At 47.4% G+C, this 20,529-nt stretch overlaps 1 protein-coding gene across 3 annotated transcripts in view; it reads right to left on the reverse strand.

The window, feature by feature from the left end:
* The window catches only part of GRIK3 (glutamate ionotropic receptor kainate type subunit 3), a 303,000-nt gene that overhangs the window by 31,913 nt on the left and 250,558 nt on the right, over positions 1–20,529 (reverse strand). For 2 of the 3 annotated variants that reach the window (XM_006134255.4, XM_075908606.1), the window contains exons 11-12: positions 15,178–15,401; positions 2,333–2,451 (exon numbers count right to left, since the gene is read on the reverse strand). In XM_006134255.4, coding sequence (XP_006134317.2) covers positions 2,333–2,451; positions 15,178–15,401 — 343 coding nt within the window. The remainder of the gene's footprint in view (positions 1–2,332; positions 2,452–15,177; positions 15,402–20,529) is intronic. The other variant, XR_012897571.1, reaches the window with a different exon arrangement.

Here is a 20,529-nt window from a genome sequence, read left to right on the forward strand (position 1 = left end):
CCCTTGCTCCTGCAGCTAGTGCAGAGCTAAATGGGGGATCCCGCATCCACAAGAAACTACTGGTACAAAAAGAAGCGGGTGCAAAACTTCACTCCCACAAAGAGGTGAGGGTCAGGCCTGGCTGAATCTTGGACCTTGAAGATTTTGTAACTCACTTTATTTATTTATTCATTCTTAATATCAGTTTGACGCACTGGCAACTCCGTCCCATGCTCTGGGCACTCTTGGCATCTGTGTACAATTTTGATGTCAAACTCCATTTGACACTGGAGTGGCCAAACATAAACCATCCAAAGCAGCAGCAGCAGTAGCTGCCTTCTCCTTCCCTTCAGAGCACTTCCAGTCACCCATCACGTAACTAGTACAGCTTAACACTGTCACTATACCTCCCAACCAGAGCGAAACCACCCTCAATCCTATGCCACGGCCTGCTCAGCTAGATGAGATTTGTAACAGGTGTTCAACAGGGCCGGGATGATTTCAGAACTTAATAGGTTGGTTGAAATTAATAGGTAGCAGGTTTAAAACAAATAAAAGGAAGTATATCTTCACACAATGCACAGACAACCTGTGGAACTCCTTGCCAGAGGATGTTGTGAAAGCCAGGACTTTAACAGGGTTCAAAAAAAGAGCTAGATACATTTATGGCTATTAGTCAGGATGGGTAGGAATGGTGTCCCAAGTGTTTGTCAGAGGCTGGTAATGGGTGACAGGGGAGGGATTACTTGATGTTTCCCTGTTCTGTTCTTTCCCTCTGGGGCCACCTGTCATTGGTCACTGTCAGCAGACAGGATACTGGGCTAGATGGACCTTTGGTCTGACCCAGTCTGGCTGTTCTAATGTTCTTATGCTTTTTTACTTGGCGGGTAGAAAGAGAACGGTCATAGAAAAGGGGCTTCTTTATACTGAGAAGCATAAAGCCGAAGCTCTCTGCTGATGGCAGATCGGGCAGCATGGCTTTAACTGACAGTCCCTTGGAAGTATTCTAGCTTGGCCAATCTTACCAGAGACCAGGCACTTCCCTAGCTGCTTCCACAGTGGAAGCAATCTCTGTTTTCGATAATTCAGAGCAGGAGGTGAGTACATGCCTGCCTCCACCCATGTGAGGAGATAAGATGAAAAAGAACACCCTAGTCTCTGGTGGGTGAGCAAAGAAGAGTCCTTCAGCCCCAGTCTCCTCTGACTCTGACACATGAGGAACTGTCCAAGTTTTCTGGAGAGCCTCTGGACCCGAGCCTCAGGCTAAGGCATCTGGCTTCATATCTCAGGCTGGGTTAGTTCTGCCACATGTCTCTGCCCGACTAGTGTGTAACACCCTTTCTTCCCTATTTCCTGCCAGCTACACAAAGCCCATGAATAGAATCTACAAATGAAATTAAAATCATGCAGTGAATAATGCTATACATAGCCCCCACCCTTCTGGGCTGGTTTCCATTAAACAGATTAACTCCACTTAGGCCACGTCTTCACTATGCGGAAGATTGACACTACCTTTCTTCTGGAGTTTGATTTAGCAGGTCTAGTAAAGACCCGCTAAATCAAACTCAGAGGGGGTCACTGTTGGTGCCACTACTCCTGATCCTCATGTGGAGTAAAGGAAGCTGAAAGGAGCGTTTTCTCTTGTTGACCTCCTGCTGTGGGGATGGTGGGAAAACATAAAGTGAGGTACGTTAACTCCAGCTACATAATTAACATAGCTGGAGTTGTGTATCTTAATCCAACCTTTCCCTTCAGTGTAGACCTGGGCTTAGGCGTTAATCTAATTAACCCCTTTCTGGCCTTATTTGCACTAGGCTGACAGGCATATGTGTAGCTGAATAACGCAAAGCCCTGCACAGTATGCAACACACGCCATCCAATCAACTCTCCGGAGAGTTGCTTCTGTCTTAGCAAGCCACATGTGTATAGTATATCTCAATCAGAAAGAGTAATAGGAGAGACAAATACTTCACTCCACAGTGGATACCATGAGCCGTAAAACTGTCAGAGGAGAGCTATTTTCCCAGTTCCCGCAGCTAACTGCCTTCCCGGCACGGAGACAAAAAGCCGGTGTTGACAAGCACTTCTGTAATTGTTACGAGACAAACGCCACAATTTCAAACCCAATGTCTGTGCTTGTCAGTGAGCAGTGACACAGCTTCTCTCGGCGGCTCTATTGCTGGGTGACAACCAGGGCCCAGGGCTGTTGCATTATTCTTTTTGCTACAGTCAGTTGTTTTTGACAAGCACAACTATGTTTTAACTTGCTCCTGTCACAACTCAAACACCAAGCAAAAGCTCCCTTGGTCACAGAAAATAGCAGGGTGTGGGGGACAGGGGAAGACAGCCGTACCTTGCTGCATTAGCGCTCCCATTCCAAACCAGAAGCTGTTGAGCAGAGTAAAGTTATTCTCCACGATGTCTGACCCCGGATTGCAGGGGTGAGCGTCGTACCACTCGTAGGGGCTGAACCTGTGGTGGCAGATGGAAAGCAAAAGCTTTGTTGTTAGGGAGGTTGTATGAGAAGGGCATAACGGAGCAGGAAAGGCAGAGCAGAAATGCACATGGAGCTAGGCACTCACTGCAGGGACAAGCTTGGCCAAGTTTCCGATGTGAGTAGTGGTTTGGGAAAATCTCAAGTTTTGGGAACTCAGCTTGAGACCCCTGATAAAGAAGTCTGCATTTCCAAAAGTGGGTGCTGGGCACTGGGCTAGTCTGCATTTCACAGTGGGCACATGGCACAGGGACAGTCTGCATTTCAGACAGTGGGTGTTCAGCACAGGGCCCCTTTATGGCATCTCAGGTTGGGCCCCCAAATCATAGAATTATAGAATCCTAGGGCTGGAAGAGACCTCAGGAGGTCATCGAGTCCAGCCCTCTACCCAAAGCAGGACCAACTAAATCATCCCAGCCAAGGCTTTGTCAAGCCAGGACTTAAAAACCTCTAGGGAAGGAGATTCCACCACCACCCTAGGTAACCCGTTCCTGTAGTTCATCACCCTCTTAGGGAAATAGTTTTTCCTAATATCCCACCTAGACCTCCCCCACTGTAACTTGAGACCTTTTGCTCCTTGTTTTCCATCCGTCACAACTGTGAACAGCTTCACTCCGGGTATGTCTACACTACCCTCCTAATTTGAACTAGGAGGGTAATATAGGCATACCGCACTTGCAAATGAAGCCTGGGATTTGAATTTCCCGGGCTTCATTTGCATGAAGCCGGCCGGCGCCATTTTTAAATGCCGGCAGTTCGAACCCTGTGCCGCGCGGCTACACGCGGCACGGAGTAGCTAGTTCGGATTAGGAAGCCTAATCCGAACTAGCTGTACTCCTCGTGGAATAAGGAGTACAGCTAGTTCGGATTAGGAAGCCTAATCCGAACTAGCTACTCCGTGCTGCGTGTAGCCTAATCCGAACTAGCTACTCCATGCCGCGTGTAGCCGTGCGGCACGGGGTTCAAACTGCTGGCATTTAAAAATGGCGCCGGCCGGCTTCATGCAAATGAAGCCCGGAAAATTCAAATCCCGGGCTTCATTTGCAAGTGCGGATGACTACATTACCCTCCTAGTTCGAATTAGGAGGGTAGTGTAGACATACCCTCCATCCTCTTTGGAACCTCCCTTCAGGAAGTTGAAGGCTGCTATCAAATCCCCCCTCACTCTTCTCTTCTGCAGACTAAATAAACCCACATTCCTCAACCTCTCTTCATAGGTCATGTGCTTCAGCCCTCTCATCATTTTAGTTGCCCTCCGCCAGACCCTCTCCAATGCGTCCACATCCTTTCTGTAGTAGGGGACCCAGAAATGGACGCAATACTCCAGATGTGGCCTCACGAGTGCCAAATAGAAGGGAATAATCACTTCCTTGGGTCTGCTGGCAATGCTTCTCCTAATGCACCCTAATATGCATGCCTTCTTGGCTACAAGGACACATTTGACTGTTGACTCATATCCATCTTCTCATCCACTGTAATCCCCAAGTCCTTTTCTGCTGAACTGCTACTTAGCCAGTCGGTCCCCAGCCTGTAACAATGCTTGAGAGTCTTCCCTCCCAGATGCACTTGACCTTGTTGAACCTCATCAGATTTAGAGTTACAAGCCACTTATGAAAGTCATGGCAAAGGACTTCCCAGTCCCACACTGCCAACAAAAGCATGAGGCGGAGGGAGTGGAATAAGGTACAAGTACAGGAGCTTCTGGAAACAGCCTATTGAAAATGCAGACGTCCGGCTGCCCTAGAAAGTGTAACCCCTCTTCCCTGACCTTGAGGTAGCTCTGCAAAAGACTTGAAGCTAAGATGCGAGTCACAGAGCAAATGCCTGCTGAGCCAGGCAAGGCTAGTTGACAGAAGCCCTGTTTACAGACCCAACAAGGATCAACACTTGTGTCTTGGCTTCAGCCATGTGCAGACCCCGGGCAAGTGGAGAATGGAGGAGTCTGTAAATCGCACAAGTCTGTTCTCAGTACTAGCCCCGCAGTTTTCAGACAAAATCCCTGCCGAAGATGGCTGGGTAAGCATAGCTTTTAGTGGCACTCACTCAGCCAGGATCCGGTGGGGATGCTCGTCAGGGAAATGTTAATATTTTTAGCACTATTTATTCACATTTTCTCAGAGTCCCAAATTTTGCCATGATTAAATTAAAGATGTAATTGGCATAATTGCTTTTGAACCAGACATATTAATTAGTATCAGCTCGGCTTCCTTCAGAAATCCCTGTGGCTTCTGCCTCAAATCCTGCAGCCCACCGTTTGTATAAGGAGAGGAGTTTTAAAATAACTTGTTGATTGGTTTCCTGGGACACCCTTCATTGGAGAAGGACAGATATCTTTAGGGGGGGTGGAAGCAGGGAATTCAGACTTTAGGCTCTGAAAGGCACCTCAGGACAGAGCTTTTGCACAAGTGGAACGCCTTCTTTTGCATATAAAGAACATTCTATTAACAATGGGAAATTAAAAACTAGACTGAACAAAGCAATAGAAAATACCCTGTAGTGAACAATTCTGCATTGCCAGGGGCATGGACTAAATGGGACATAACAGGACTTTAATTTGCGAGATTCAGTGAAGTACAATTTTGAGTATCTTTGTGCTGGTGAAAGGGGTGTGAGATGAAGCCATCCATTCCTCCATGCTGGGAATTTATTCCCCTTCGCCCTTAAAGACTGCAGTGGCATTTATTGTTTCCATCACACCATTTCTTCAACTTTTGGGGGATATTAAGTAAACATCTGGCCCCTGCAAATTAGTGATTTCCACCCGCCCCACAAGAAAACCCTTTAGCGACAGGTGAAAAACAAATTCCTAGAATTAGAAAATGTGTTTGGTCAAAAATGTGGTGATGAAAAGCTTTGTCTATCTCTGTTCTCCAGGTGCCTGTCAGGGCAGTGTGCATGGGCGGTGGTTAATGTAGGCAAGGGAAAGTACTGCCTTCCCCAAACTGCCCAGGTCCCCACCGCCTGAGAGGGATGTGGCATGACTGCTCAGTTCTCCAGCGGGCCGGTGAGATTAAGGGATGTTGAGTGGACTAGGGGGGCAGTAACCTGGGGTGGGAGCCAGGCTTGGCTCCACAGGGCAGGGGGAGGGTTGCAGAAGAAGCAGGGCCAAGCAGAGCGGAGGTCCTGGGGTTTGCCTTCCCCATCTTGGGCATTCACCCACCACCCAGGGCAGTACGCGAGTTCCTATCCTAGGGTGTGTCTAGACTACAGAGTTTTGTCGACAAAAGTGGACTTTTGTCGACAAAACTATACCTGCGTCCACACTACCGCTGAGTTCTGTCGACATAACGTCGACAGAACTCAGCAGTTTTGTCAACGCTGGTAAACCTCATTTTACGAGGCATAACACCTTCTGTCGACAGAGTTTCTGTCAACAGAAGGTGCTATTGAATGTAAACTGTCCTTTGCGTCTACACTACCATGTCGACAAAGCAGCTTGCTTTGTCGACAGAACTCAATGTAGTCTAGACGCTCTTTGTTGACAGAAGTTTTGTCGACAGAAGCCTGTAGTCTAGACGTACCCCTAGAGACCAAATTCCTCCTTGCATTTTCCCGCAGGTGCGTGTCTGGAAGTAGCACTGCAGGCTTCCCTGGTGTTGCCCTGCTAAATTGTCTCAGTCCTGACCTGCCGTGGACATGTGTCTCCATGACCCATTGAACGGCAGACACCTCCACTAAGATGCCAGCAAAGGGACAAGTGGTGTGAGTTCAGCAGATCTTTGTGACATGGACCCCCGTCCTGACACCACCAAAGTAGTGCACACAATTTTACTTGAACTCTCTGTCTCTGCCAGGTCACCCTGCAGAGGACAGATGTTCTTGATTCTGGAGGTCTGTGTTCAATTCCTGGCTCTGCCACAGCCCTGCAGTGTGACCCTGGGCAAGTCACTTCCTGTCTCCGTGCGTCAATTTCTTATCTTTCAGATGGGGATAAGATTCCCTCCTTTCTCCTGTTGTTTGCCTGGTCTGATTAGATGGTGATCTCATTGGGGCAGGGGGCTGTCTCTCCCTAGTGTTCGCATGGCACCCTGCTTTGGTGTGAGCACCGCAATAATAATGGCCTGTGTAGGTATTGATTCATCTGTTCCCTTCGCCATCCAGCTGCTTCTGTTCTTTAAAAAAAAAAAATTACAAAGGAAGAAAAAATTGCGCTGAAATCAAAGTCAGCTTTAAATACTGCCCATTTCTTTAATGGCTGGGGCTCACGTTTGCCAATGCTTTGCACTGTGAGTCCATAAAATACCCATTGACTAAAGGCTGAGTTCAAGAATTAGATAAAAGCTTTCTCCAGCTGCCAATGGAAAGACTATAAAATGGAAGGGGAAATGGGGAAGATCAAATGAGCCCAACCAGATGACATACTGAAGAACTTCAGTGAGAACCCAGTGCTGCTCAAATTACAGAGAAATATTCAGGCGCCTGTAAGGCAGCGGCAGTGACTTCTGCGCCTCCAAAGGCACACAGGACCATTAAAGCAAGAGACATAATGAAGGCATTGAAGTGTTCATTCAGTCCTTCTCACTGGGGCCATCATAAATGGAGGCTGCTAAGGATGCATGGTGGCGAGCTTTCCTCCCTTCAACTCCTCCGGTGAGGAACAGGTTTCTAATGGAACGCTTCATGTGAAAATATAATTATTGTGAGATCTTTCTTTGCAGGGAGAGTGGGGGCGCATTGCAAAGAAGGCTTACATAGAAAGCGAGGATCTATCACAGAGTACTTTGATGCTAAATTGCATCTTCGGAGAAGTCTCTCATGGATGGCCTGGCCCTTGTTAGGATTAAAATATTTAACAACCTCTGTGCGTGATCCCCTGATTAGTCATAATTTGGGGACTGTGTGACTAAGAGCAACAGGTGATGATTAGACGGGAACAGCTGGCAGCACTGCCGGCTTGGATCGCTGTACAAGTGTCACCAGATAAATTACAACCATGAAGCTGTTTTGTATCTCTAGTGCTTATGGTTCTTTGAGGAGTCGGGAGGGAGGAGGAGTTAGAGGCAGTGGCCCCATCAAGAAGCAAGAAAGATTGATTGAAAGTGATGATGGATCCAAAATATCTTTTGCCTCCCTCTAAATCAGGGCTACTCAACACGCGGCCCATGGCGACCCACGGTGCGGTTTGGGTTTACGCGGGGCTCAACACGTGGCCCGTGGGCGGGATCCTTTGAACAGGGCCTCCACTGGGACCACGCTCCACAATGGCAAGGCCTGTCCCAGGTAGGGTGAGCATTGAAAGATGCAAATAGATGGGCTGGCTGGAACAGACAGGTACAGGGTGTCGGCGTTTCTAGCCCCTAGGGAGGAGGTGCTGGGAGCGCAGGGGCATTGTGGGAAGTGCTGGCTGCTTAGCCTTGTGGGCAGAGCCTGAGAGGTGCTGACTGGCTCACGCTGGCCATGTTTGGGTCCGGTGCTGCGGCTTAAGGCTTAATCTTTATATTCATGCCCATCAGTGTAAAAGAAGCTATTTGCATATATTTGCATGTATATGCCTTAAATTGCAGCCCTTAGCATGTGCTGTGAGTATCATTGTGACCCCCTGGGGCTTCCAAAGTTGAGTAGCCCTGCTTTAAATTGTCCCCAAGTCGGTTTTAAGTGTCATTGACCTACGATGAGAGAGTCGACAGAGGCCCCCAGGGCCTAGTTTGGGAGACACGTGTCTTTAAATTACAGCATAACTATTTTAACTGTGTTTTTCTCCTGAGAACAGAAATTCCAGAGCCTTTGCAGGGGTCAAGAGCAGGTAGCATTTCCTTTATGTTTGGAGACCACAAATAAAGCCAGCATTTTTTGCTGTGATCTCTCATGGTCTTCATCTCTCTGTGTTAAAGGATCGTTCCTGAGCAGCTAAAATCACACTGAATATTAGAAATGCCTTAAAAGGGCAGAATGAAATGGCAGGAGCAGAACCGATTAGTTAGAAAGAGGAGGAAAGAAGAAAACTGTAAGTGCAATGGGGCCTCTAAAGAATTGCCCCCTGAAGTATCTGGATAGGAAAAAAAATCCATATTGCATTGCAGACATCTTGAGGCAACTCAGGCATTGGTTTTTGCTGCAAATCTGTGCATTTTATCACTGCAAACTAGATGGAAGGTAGCTGGATGGAATGCCAGAGACTGGCAAATGATAAATGAGAAGAAGGAAATGAAGGTTAATCCATTTCAGCGCCCTGTCTGGGCCATGTTCAGTGGGACCAAACCTGCCACTTCAGAATGGAGCCAGACTTCAAACTTTCCTGGGGCTGAGACCCTCTGCCCGAGGAGATACGGACACTCTGAAAGGCGGCAGCTAGAGATGTCAAGAATTGAAGGTGCTTTGGTGTGATCTGGATGCCAGGCTGAGCTAAATCCCCCTTCCGTTCTGGCCTGGTTGTGCAGGCTGCCGAGCCTGTGAGCATCCGGTAACTCCGGGTATGTCTACACTACCCCGCTAGTTCGAACTAGTGGGGGTAATGTAGTCATCCGCAGTTGCAAATGAAGCCCGGGATTTGAATTTCCCGGGCTTCATTTGCATGAAGCCGGCCGGCGCCATTTTTAAATGCCGGCTAGTTCGAACCCCGTGCTGCGCGGCTAGACGTGGCATGGACTAGCTAGTTCGGATTAGGCTTCTGTGGAATAGACTGCAGCTTGTGTGGAATAGACTGCAGCCACAGCCAAAATACCCATCCAGAGAGGGAGCAATTCCTCCTGTAGGGGAAAGCAGGAGACAGCGCATGTCACTGGACAAGGGAGATCTCTGAACTTTATTCTCCCTGGGACTCCAGTCATGGAATGTAGAATGCAAACTGCTGCTGAATGCATTATGCATATGCCCCTGTGGATGTGGATTTGGGAAGGCAGAGCCATCTCTCCTACAATACACCATTGGGCCCAGTGCTTGGATCCTTCTGAAATTCCTCTTTGTGAAGTTGACTGCCCTACTACTATGCCACCTGTGGGCAAGCTGGCAGTTCCGTTCCAGTTTTTTTTGTGCCTGTCATGGTTGAACATTGAAAAGGGTTTTCCCTTTGAGGCTTAATCAATACATTTAAAAATGCCTTCAAAGGAAAATCAGGATGGGAGCTTAAGGTGGGGTATTTTTTGGCCCCCACTGTGAAAAAGGAAAAGTAAACTCATCAATCTAAAAATATATTAGAATTCTAATTTCAAACCACGACAGAAATCAAATACAGTCATTATGTCAATAGAGTCCATCTAGCACCGTTCCGCATTGTTAGCGGAGACAGAGAGCAGAGATAATGCTATTACTCATCACAGTGACTACTTTGCTAATCATAATTAGCCTGTGTTCATCTTCCCAGATGAACATCTCATTCCCTGCTAAGTGTCTGGTCGCGTCGCGCACTGGCACTGCCAGAGTGCTAAGGATCTGATACCCCTTCCTCCGATATGATCAACAGCAAAGCACCCACTTATCTCTGGGATAGAGCTGCTAGAGCAAAATTCTGTAGATCTCGAGCACGTTTTCTGTAGCTCTTCTGCGGTGCCACCTACTGCAATGAGACTACCCGTACCCTCTTGGGCTCAATGTTAGGAGTATATCTAGGTTAAAATTAACAGAATGTGATAGACATGAGGTCAGGTTAGATGACTGAATAGTCGTAATCTATGAAGCTATAAACGTAGTAGCAATAATTCGGCAATTGGTGTCCTCTTCTCCAGCTCCCCCTGCAATTTCAATTCAATACTGGATTGAATGGAAGATACTCCTGGAAACGAATGACTGGTATCTTGTGTTGCTAAGTGTGTTGTGTTGCTATATACAATAATCTCTGTTGTACAAATGATATACAGCAGGTCTACTCAACGCATGGGCCTCTTTGTTTGTGGCCCGTGTGCAGTTTGGGTTTATATGGGGCTCAACATGTGGGATCCTTTGAACATGGCCTCCACTGGGAACACGCGCCACAATGGCGAGGCGTCCCCCAGGTAGAGTAAGCATTTGAAAGACACAAGCGGATGGACTGGCTGAAACAGCCAGGTAAAGGGTGTCAGCATTTCTAGCCTCCCCAGGAGGAGGTGCCGGGAGCACCAGGGCATTGTGTGAAAGAAGCTATTTGCATATATATGCAACCACACTTAAGTTGCGGCCCTCGGCGTGTGCTGTGAGTATCATTGTGGCCTCCGGGGTTTCCAAAGTTGAGTAGCCCTGTTATACAGGGATCCTCATCCACCCATGATGGGCAGCGACCTATGGGATGAAAGTCACCAGCTGTTTATTATTTCTCTAATAGGTATTGGCTCACAACATCACATTGGGACCTGGACCCAAATATTGTGCCTGGGTCTGTGGCTGCACTGGAAATTCTTTTGGTACTATCAAGAGCGAAGGGTGTTATATAAACATATGAGCATGATCATTTCCAACCTGATGAGCAAGATTCCCATTGACGTTAACTGTGGCTCAACTTGTGGAGTTAGTGTGGGAGCAGGAGCCAAAAACTGCTGAGTCCTGATTTGTGTGACCTTTAACAGGGCTGAAAAGGTTGGAAAATCTCATTACATGTTCACGATAAAAAAGTGACTCTCTACCAATGTTCCCTCTAATGTTTTCCATCCATCTGCGGATTTTTTTTCTATCCATGTGCGGAATCATTTTTATGTGCACCGATATGTGCTGTGGGCGCTCTGCTAATTGGCTAGGCAGCATTGGAATCCCTCTTGAACGGCCACAAAAGCACCCAGCTTACAGAGAACACTGCTCTCCGCCCCCACCATACAAAAAACATCTGAATTTCATTTTTTTAAACCAACTTATCCTTTGGCTTCACCTGCAAAATGGGGGTAGTGGCATGGACAATGACTACCCTTTATTTGTATTGCAGTAGCTCTAGGAGTCTCAGTTATGAACCAGCACCCCAATATGCTGGATGCTGTACAGGCAGTTTCTTTCCAACAGAATGACGGGATGTTGTGATGGGTCAGATGCATTCTAAGTATTGTCACTTGCTAGAGGTTTATTGTGGGGATGATAAGGAGTAAGTGTAAACCTTGTATTTACCCTCCAAACTCCATAGAACGAGTTACTTCTTTTCATTTCTGTGGCATTACTCCTGATTTACACGAGTGTGCAGAAGAATCAGCTGCTTCATGAGCCCAGATGTTGCGGGGCAAACAAATATTCTGCCTGCTGAGCAGTTTGCTTTGACAGCTTTGGTGGGTGTCATTAGGGTATTACACACTAAGCCCAGGTAATAATTTCTAAATGCTGCAGAGATCCCAGGAGGGCAGCAAACTACAGCAACCCTGAAACATCGGGGTTAATGGGTTCTGCATACTGCCATTCGGTAGTGAATCGCTGCTTTGAATATTTGAATGAAATGTCAGTGGATTAGAAGCTTTGCGAAAGACGTTTTAAGGAAGCCACCATGCCATCCATCCTAGGAAGTAAATTGGCACTAAGGCCATCCCAGAGAGCTGGTGCATGGATGCTGGAGATTATATGGGGAGATTTTCCAGGCACAACTGGCAGTGGTACCTAACTCACCATGGGAATTGGTCACCTAACTGCTATTTGTGCCTCAAACAAAGCCTATCTCAAGCTGGTCTCTAGGATGTCTAGGTTGCAGCCTTCTTTCGGAAGGAGCTTTTCTGGAAGAGATCTTCTTTTGAAAAAAAAACCCCTCTTCCCCATGCACACAGGCTTTTTTCCGAAAGATCTCTTTCAGAAAAAGGCTTCTTCCTCGTAGAAAGAAGTTTAACAATGTCAGAAAACCCCCTGCGTTGTTTTGACTTTCTGTTGTGTCGTTTTTCCCGGAAATACGGCCATTTTTCCAGAAAAACTCTGCAGTGTAGACATACCCTAGGACACAGAGGGTCAACGGCTTGCACAGGAAGGCTATGTCTACACTGGCACAACCTTGCGCCAGAGATATGCAAATGAGGCTACGCGTGGAATATCGCGGAGCCTCATTTGCATACCTAATGAGCCGCCATTTTTTTGGAAAAGGCTCTTGTGCTAGAAGGAGCGGTCTACACTGCCCCTTCTTGCACAAGAAAAACCCTCTTGCACAATGCTGCTACGCTGATTATTTTCAGGAATAATGGCATTGCGCAAGAGGGTTTTTCTTGCACAAGAAGGGGCAGCTTAGCCTCATTTGCATATCTCTGGCGTAAGATCGCGACAGTGTAGACATAGCCGAAAGGTGGCCTGACAGGAGAACATCGGGAGCCATCCTAGGTACTGGGGGAAAAAAATCACAACAAACTCCAGCCGAAAGGCACCAGGCAGAGTGGCACTTCAAAAGCACAGCCACAATGGAGCAGTCTGCTCTCCACGCACCCAATTTACGAGCTTTGAAATGATAAACAGCAAAGCGTGGCCATAATAGCTCATTTATGTGCTGCATTAAGCACCCCTGAGGACCCCGTCAGACAACCAAAACAAGGCTGTCTCTGTGTCCCATAAATATGGATGAGTGGCAGGCAAAATGGAAGCAAAGCCATTACAAAACAGCTCAATTAAGGACACTAATCAAAAGGAGAGGGAGGGCTAATGGGGACTAGTGCCTCCAAGAGAGACCTTCCCCTTGCATGGAGGGCCCGCATGCTGACGTATGGCTCATCGTCCAATGGGAGGGACGCGGAGGCTTCGCCCCGGTACATTCTGAAGAGGCCCCAGACTGTGCATCTCATCAGACAAAGACTGTATGAAATTAATAACGCATGCAAATGTTGCTGCTTTTAAAGGACAAGAAAGGATTTTAAACTGGAAGATTAGCGGCGTGTTAATTCTTCCAGCAGGCACGATGTCAGAGCCATGGCAACAGGCTTGCCGCTGGTTTGCTTTATAGGAGGTTTAGGGGGTTGCTTGCAGTGGGTTCAGAGAGAGAGAAGGTGAAAGTGAGCAAGGCTGTGGTGTGGTCTGTGTCTCAAGAAAGTAGGACTGCTTAGAGAGACGACTGGGCGGTGTATGAAAAAAGGCATATTCTGTAAATAGATGGCAGAGGAGATAAGTCATGCGCTCCCAACACCCTCCATCACAATTAGGGCATATTCAATTAAACGGGATGCAAGAATGAAAGAAAATACATAACCTCCACCCCTCAACACATAATTGACCTGGGGAACTCCTTGCCACAGTGTATCACTGGGGCCAAGAAGTTAACAAGATTCAAAAGAAGCTTACACATGAGAATACCAACAGCTACTTTGAGTAGGGTTAAAAAAAAATCTGAAAGGCTGTAAACCTCTATCTCATGGCGGGAGGGAGTAATGGGGTAGAAGGCACTTCTGCTATGGGCAGCTCACCCAATATTTTCACTACAAATTTTCTGGCACTTCCCTCTGAAGCAGCTAGTGCTGGCCAATTGCTGAGACAGAATACTGGGCTCACTGAGTTCATCCAGTCTGCCAATTCTTGTGCTCCATGGCTGACTATTTCCATTTAGAAAAGCAACATCTACTGCTAGATACTTTATAATGTGCACAGCATGACACCACGACTAAGAAATTCCACCTTAACTGCCTAGCATGCTCAGCCCTAAAACTAATGAGATCTTACTGTGTCATAGCAAACCACAGCGCCTCACTCCAGTGCGCATGAATGACGGACCATATCATAACAAACCAGTGGGTATAGAAGTAATCAGTCACCCCTACAATTAAAAAGCCTGCTTGTCTCAGTGAGTGATCCCACAGTAAATAAACCCCTTCCCCCAAACAGCAGACACAGTTATAATTTCACTCAGCTCTGATCTGCACTAGGGCTTTATTTCGAAATAACCCCCCTTAGGTCAAATTAAGAAGCGGAGTGTTCACACTAACAAGCCTGTTATTTTGAAAGAACAGGCTGCTTACTTCGAAAGCTGTACTCCTGCTTTCCTCGGGGAATAATGCTCATTTTGAAATAGTTATTCCGAAATAGCGGTTGTGTGGACGCACTGGTGCCACTATTTTGAAATAACTACTCCCCCAAGTCATTCAAACTAATTAGTCCCCAGTGTTGCCTGGGGCTCTAAGTCGAGGTTGCATATCTACTTTAACGGAGCCTGTCTCGGACTGATTTCACAGCTACCCCATAGTGAGGGCACGCAATTTCAATTGTTATTTCAGGAGTTATTAAATCAATTTTAGTTATTTTGAATTAGTTTCCTAGTGTAGACGTGTCCTTTCAGAGTAAATGCATGGAGTTAACTGGAGCTGCAGTGGTAGGAAACCAGTGTCAGAGAGATCAGAGACAGGCCCTATGGAGCAAGGCATGTACACTGTCCATGAATCAGTACCAGACCAACATTTGTGAAGGGTGCTCCCATGGGTGCACCACGTATCCCTCAGCAAAAAAAGGAAACCCAACAGGGCATGCAGCCTGACAATCACGAGCCACCCTACCAACAAACCAGCCTGTCTTTGTTCAATGGAGGAGAAGTAATTGCGTTAAGGCAGCGTTTCTCAAACTGTGGGTCCTGACCCCCCGGGGGGTCGTGAGCAACTTAGAGGGAGATCGCAAACAACTTGGGGGGGGGTCACGAGCAACTGAGAAGCTGGTTGCAGCAATGGAGAGGGGGGTCACGAGCAACTGAGAGGGGGGTCACAGTATCACAAGTTTGACAACTCCTGCATTAAGGGAAGAACAGGTTGAATTTGCAGACTGCCAGGGGTGGGATATTGAACTTGTCAAAGGGTCTGGTAGCTAGGCCAGTGGGCATTGGATGTGCAGTGATGTGCAGTGGCAGTCTAGAGCCATGGCATTGGAGTGCCCCTTACCTGGCTATGACAAACAGCACACAGCTGACCCCCAAGTAGGCGAGGAGAATGTACATCCAAATGTCAGGAGACAAGGGGTTGAGGAAGGAAAACACACTGGGATTGGTCCCGTTGGGCTTCCGGTACAGAATGCTGACCCCCAATGTCATGAAAGGCTTGGAGAAGTCTATCGCTTTCTCCCGGACGTGGGTGATGGTGAGAGGAGCAACAGCCAGATCAGCTTTCTGTGCGGCAACACAGAGGGAGAGAGAGACAGAGGGAGGGAGGGAGGGAGAGAGAGAGAGAGAAGCCATTAGAAATCCAGGCACTTCCATCCCCGTCTAAGCACCACCCTCGGTCATCCTCGGGGGAGCCTGACTGGCACTCAGGACAGGGGAGAAGCCTACTGAATGGAGGGAACAGTAGTGTTTAGTAAATTCTTTTGTAATGCTTGTTCCAACTAGGGACAGGCCTGGCCTTCCTGGATTACCCCAAAGCAGGGCCACCACGTGTGCTGTCCTCCAAACAGAAACAAAGCAGACTGGGCTCTTAGGAAGCAATTTGAGTCTCAACTGCGAAGTGTGACCTAGTGCCACAGGAATCTACTGACGCCAGCTGTGGATCGGGCCCAAGGCATGCAAAGTCAGGGAGGCATCACAACAATCCACCGGGCCCCACACCCAGCCTGCTCAGCCCCACATCCTCGGAGGGGATTTGGACAAATCGCCAGCCCTCGAAGCACTGTCAGCCGGAGGGCTCAAAGTTCATGGCGCGACCAGGTTTGCCTGGTGACAAGGGGGAAGAGACGGAAGGTTGAGGGGGGAGAGATGGAAAAAAAGCACACAGACGTAAGCGGCAGGAGGTGATGCTCTTTCCCCTAGTCCATGGACACACAGGCCACTCTTTTATTACTACTCATTTGTACTACAGTATCACCGAGAGACTCTGGCTTAAACTGGAATGAGAGGCTCCGCCCCCAAGAGTGGGAAATATAAAGAGACACAGATCAGCAGGGAAACTGAGGCACGGCGCGCAGCAGAGATGTGCCCAAGTTGTCACAGTGGCAGAGGCAGGAAAAGAGCACAGGTAACCCCACTCCCAGCCCAGTGTCCTAGCAACCAGCCGTACTGATGCTTTCTTAGGGCCATTTGGGTCCTCGGCACATGTTGCCTAGCGAGTGGAACCTAAAGCTTGCTAGCTCCACAGCAAAACAACCCCAGGCAGGCTCCTTTCCCCAGGGAGCGTGGCCCTGTATGGTGCTGAGCAGCATCCAATCCCACTACAGTTGCCAGGCAGAACTTGACCCAAACCAAGGGCAAAGTTAATCTTGACTCCTCAGAGCAGATCAGCGCCACAATTTTCCTTTTCCTTCATGTGTGGGCTCTGTCTAGGGTTGCCAGATACTTTCAAAAATAATACCTAACATGGCGGGAAGAAAATTGGTTGAGAAAAAAAAATGGGAACCAAGCTGCGCTTTTAAATAACCCCACGCTCCCCACTCCCACGTCAGATGCAGCAGGGGAAGAATGTCCCTACTGGCTTTCCATCTGAGAAAAACAGAAAATACCAGACATTTTACATATCCGGTATTTTCTGTTTTTTTTTAATAGGACAGAGGTGGCAAAAACCAGATTGTCTGGATGAAAACCAGACACCTGCAAACCCTAGCTCTGTCAGGAGTATGCAGCTGCTGCAGCAAGAGGAGAAATCTACCCCGGTTCACATTTTCACTCTGTGAAGCCTTGCCCGCCCTCGGTCCTGGTTCTCACACCAGTGCCCACGGAGGCCATACTGTCATCACCAGTAAGCATAATCGCCATAGCAACGGGACCTTTCTGATGTCCTCAGGGCACCAGGTCTTTCAGGGCCCAGCACTTGGCAAAGCAAACAGGTCATGGCAGAGTCAAGACACCACAACGGTGACTTCTGACTATCACAGGATGCATCTCTGAGGCAGCGTCAGCTTATTATACTTCTACTAATCTCCACTAGGCCAAGGGCCTATTGTTTCCCCACAATGATGTGTTGTGAGGCACTGCCTTCAGGCAGGGTCGAGGCTCCCATTAACATGGCGTGGGGGGAGGTACTGCTGCTCTGAAGGCCCAGTGATCCTGCACAGCGACTGTCTTCCTCCTACCTGGGGGTAGGCAGGGTAGGATCCCCTGTGAGACTGCAAAGTGAACGCGAGGGGCATCTGAAGACAGCATCGGGGGATCCACTTACAATGGATCCCTCTGAGTTTGTGGGCCTCCTAGGGCATGTCTACACAGCAGGGCTAAAGCCGAAATAAGCTACGCAACCCGAGCTATGTCAATTGCCTAGCTGAAGTCAAAATAGCGTACTTCGGCTTTTGGCACTGTCTACGCAGCAGGAAGTCTGAGCAAGAGCACTCTTCCTCCAACTTCCCTTACTCCTCGTAAAATGAGGGTTACAGGAGTCGGAATAAGACGTCCTCCGGCTTGACATTATTTTGACATTATGTCGAAATAACTGCTTGTAGTGTAGACGCTGACTATGTTATTCAGGAATCACGACAATTATTCAAAAAAAAAATCACACTGCTGTGTAGACATATCCCTAGAGAGGCTAGCTGGGCCAGAGATGCTTCCCAAGAAGGTATCTTCACCCCAAGACCAACCCTTCCAGAGCACTCCCCTTTGGTTAATGGTGACCATTTCCTTGGTCATGAGAGCAACTGGGTTGCTTCACAGTTCATAGTTCATAGACTTTAAGGTCAGAAGGGACCATTATGATCATCTAATGATCTATCCCAGTATGTCCCTCCCTGCAATCCCACGTGCTCTCCACCAGTTCTCTCTCAGGGTACGTCTATACTGCATCCCTAGATCGGACTAGGGATGCAAATGCAGTCGACCGAAGTAGTTAATGAAGCGGGGATTTAAATATCCCGCGCTTCATTAACATGATCTCACTGGCGCGCTAGTTCGAATCACAGCTGATTCGAACCAGGAAGTGCGTGCCGGGACGCGTTAGTTTGGACTAAAGCCCTTAGTCCGAACTAACATTACTCCTCATTTTTTGCAGATCCAATGCCTTGGATCATATGTTAATCATGGAGATTCTAGGGGACTTTGGCAGGCTGAAGGGGGCAGGCATTGTCATAATTATAAATATCTTTCATGGATGAAAAGAAATGCCATTGGATTGTACAGGACGTACTTTATGCATTGCACCAGGCCCTCCATAAGAATCCGGTATAAATGCATTCCTTGATAAAACCTGGATGACATTGGTATAATTCATTACCTTCAAGGGGGTGACTTCATATAGACATTGGCGTAGTGGCAGGAAGAATTTTGTCCACCTTGTTTAATCATTACCATTCATAAATTTACTGCGTAGTTCATCCGTCCCAGGTGTATATATACTGTGCTTACCAGTGGGAGATATTCTGTTCCGTGGGGTTTTGACCCAGCTGTGATCTGCCCACAAATGCGTTTGCATTTTTTAATAGACTTCGTCACAGATCCAGAGCCACTGTATTGTAAAACGTCCCAGACGGGGGCTGTGACCTTGCCTTCTGCAGCAGAACACTTAACCAGAGATTTCAGCCTGCTGCAAATGTCATCTTACATAGAAGGCATATTTTTTGGCCTTCATTTCAATGTGGTTTCAAGTACAGAATGTCACAGAGGGAGGCCATCCCAGAAATTAAGTAGCAGGAAGTAATATTCTAGCAGCATGAGGTAGAGTGTTCATTTTCTTCCCCACAGTCAACTTCATGATAAAACTTCATAGGCTTTCTGTGGAAACCGCAGAGTCAAAGAAGGTATAGAGCTCTAGGATGCTGGTGAGCCTGTCTCAGTGCTGTGTGAGAATGAAGGATGGGACACTTTGCACGATGGATGTGACATTGGGGGGCTGTGTCTAGACTGGCCACTTTTTCCAGAAAAGCAGCTGCTTTTCTGGAAAAACTTGCCAGCTGTCTACACTGGCTGCTTGAATTTCCGCAAAAGCACTGACGATCTCATGTAAGATTGTCAGTGCTTTTGCGGAAATACTATGCTGCTCATGTTCGGGCAAAAGTCTTTTTCCGAAAAACTTTTGCGCAAAAGGGCCAGTGTAGACAGCAGAGATTTGTTTTCCGCAAAAAAGCCCCGATCGTGAAAATGGCGATCGGGGCTTTTTTGCGGAAAAGCGCATCTAGATTGGCCACGGACGCTTTTCCGCAAAAAGTGCTTTTGCGGAAAAGCCTCCTGCCAATCTAGACACGCTTTTCCGAAAATGCTTTTAACGGAAAACTTTTCCGTTAAAAGCATTTCCGGAGAATCATGCCAGTGTAGATATAGCCGGGGTGTTTGCATTAAGACGTGAGGAACAATAGTTCCTCTAATTTTTTCCATTCATGTGCAGAACTCATTTTGACCTGTGCACCAGGGCATGTGCACATGTGCACCACCAATAGAAACTGATGCTGACAGGTGTGGGCTCTCTGCTAATCAGCTTGGCAGCATTTGACTCTCTCCTGGGTGCCTGTCCAAGCATACAGCTTACAGGGAATGCTGGTCATATCTCTTGCTGCACAAAGGGAAATGTAACCTAATTAATCATGTGAGAAATTAACGTTTCTGTGGATGGACAGGCTGGTTTTACTGAAAGGCAAAATCCTAGCCTTTTCTATGGATCTGTTCCGGGTACTGTGTATTATTCCCTGCACATGCATTTAGAGTTCAGGCAGGCACATTTAAAACAAATATAAACACAGGTACGCCAGCTGGCTGAGTGGCAGCTAGGGAATGGCAAATCAGTAATCAAATACAAACCAGCCCCGAAGTGTAATGCAAATGTTTGTCCAAGGCTCAAAGCAGTCCCTATTTCATTTATTTATTTATTTATTTATTTATGGTGTGATTCAACCTCCCTTTTTCCGGATATTTGTCTTGAAGCAGCAATACCAAGATGTCACACAAAAGGCTGTTCTTGCCACACCCTCAGCTTGTTTTAAGCTGCAACCTTTGTGGACAAACGTACAAGAGCCAACATAAGGGGACCCCCAGAAGGCTTTCAGGCACAACTGCAGTACAAAGAATGGTAATAAACAACGAGAAGACAGATTTTCAGATGTACACAAGGGGTTCAGGAGCACAAATGGCACTGAATAATAATCCAAGGTACTCCAGCATCAGGAGGCCCTTTGGCAACCCAACCAGTATGAAGCCAGAAAAGTATTTTGGTAAATTTTGAGATGCTGAACTAAACCCTGGACCTGTTGAGATTTGTCTGTCACAAGTTCAGTTTTTTGGATTTTTTTACTCCTTTTGGTCTCAGCCTCAAAAAGAAGGTGAATTTTGAAATCTTCATCCATCCTGACTGAGGATGGAACCAGGACATTCCACCAGGCATTTATGCAAG

Source organism: Pelodiscus sinensis, chromosome 25, assembly GCF_049634645.1.
Source record: "Pelodiscus sinensis isolate JC-2024 chromosome 25, ASM4963464v1, whole genome shotgun sequence".
Classification (NCBI taxonomy): domain Eukaryota; kingdom Metazoa; phylum Chordata; order Testudines; family Trionychidae; genus Pelodiscus; species Pelodiscus sinensis.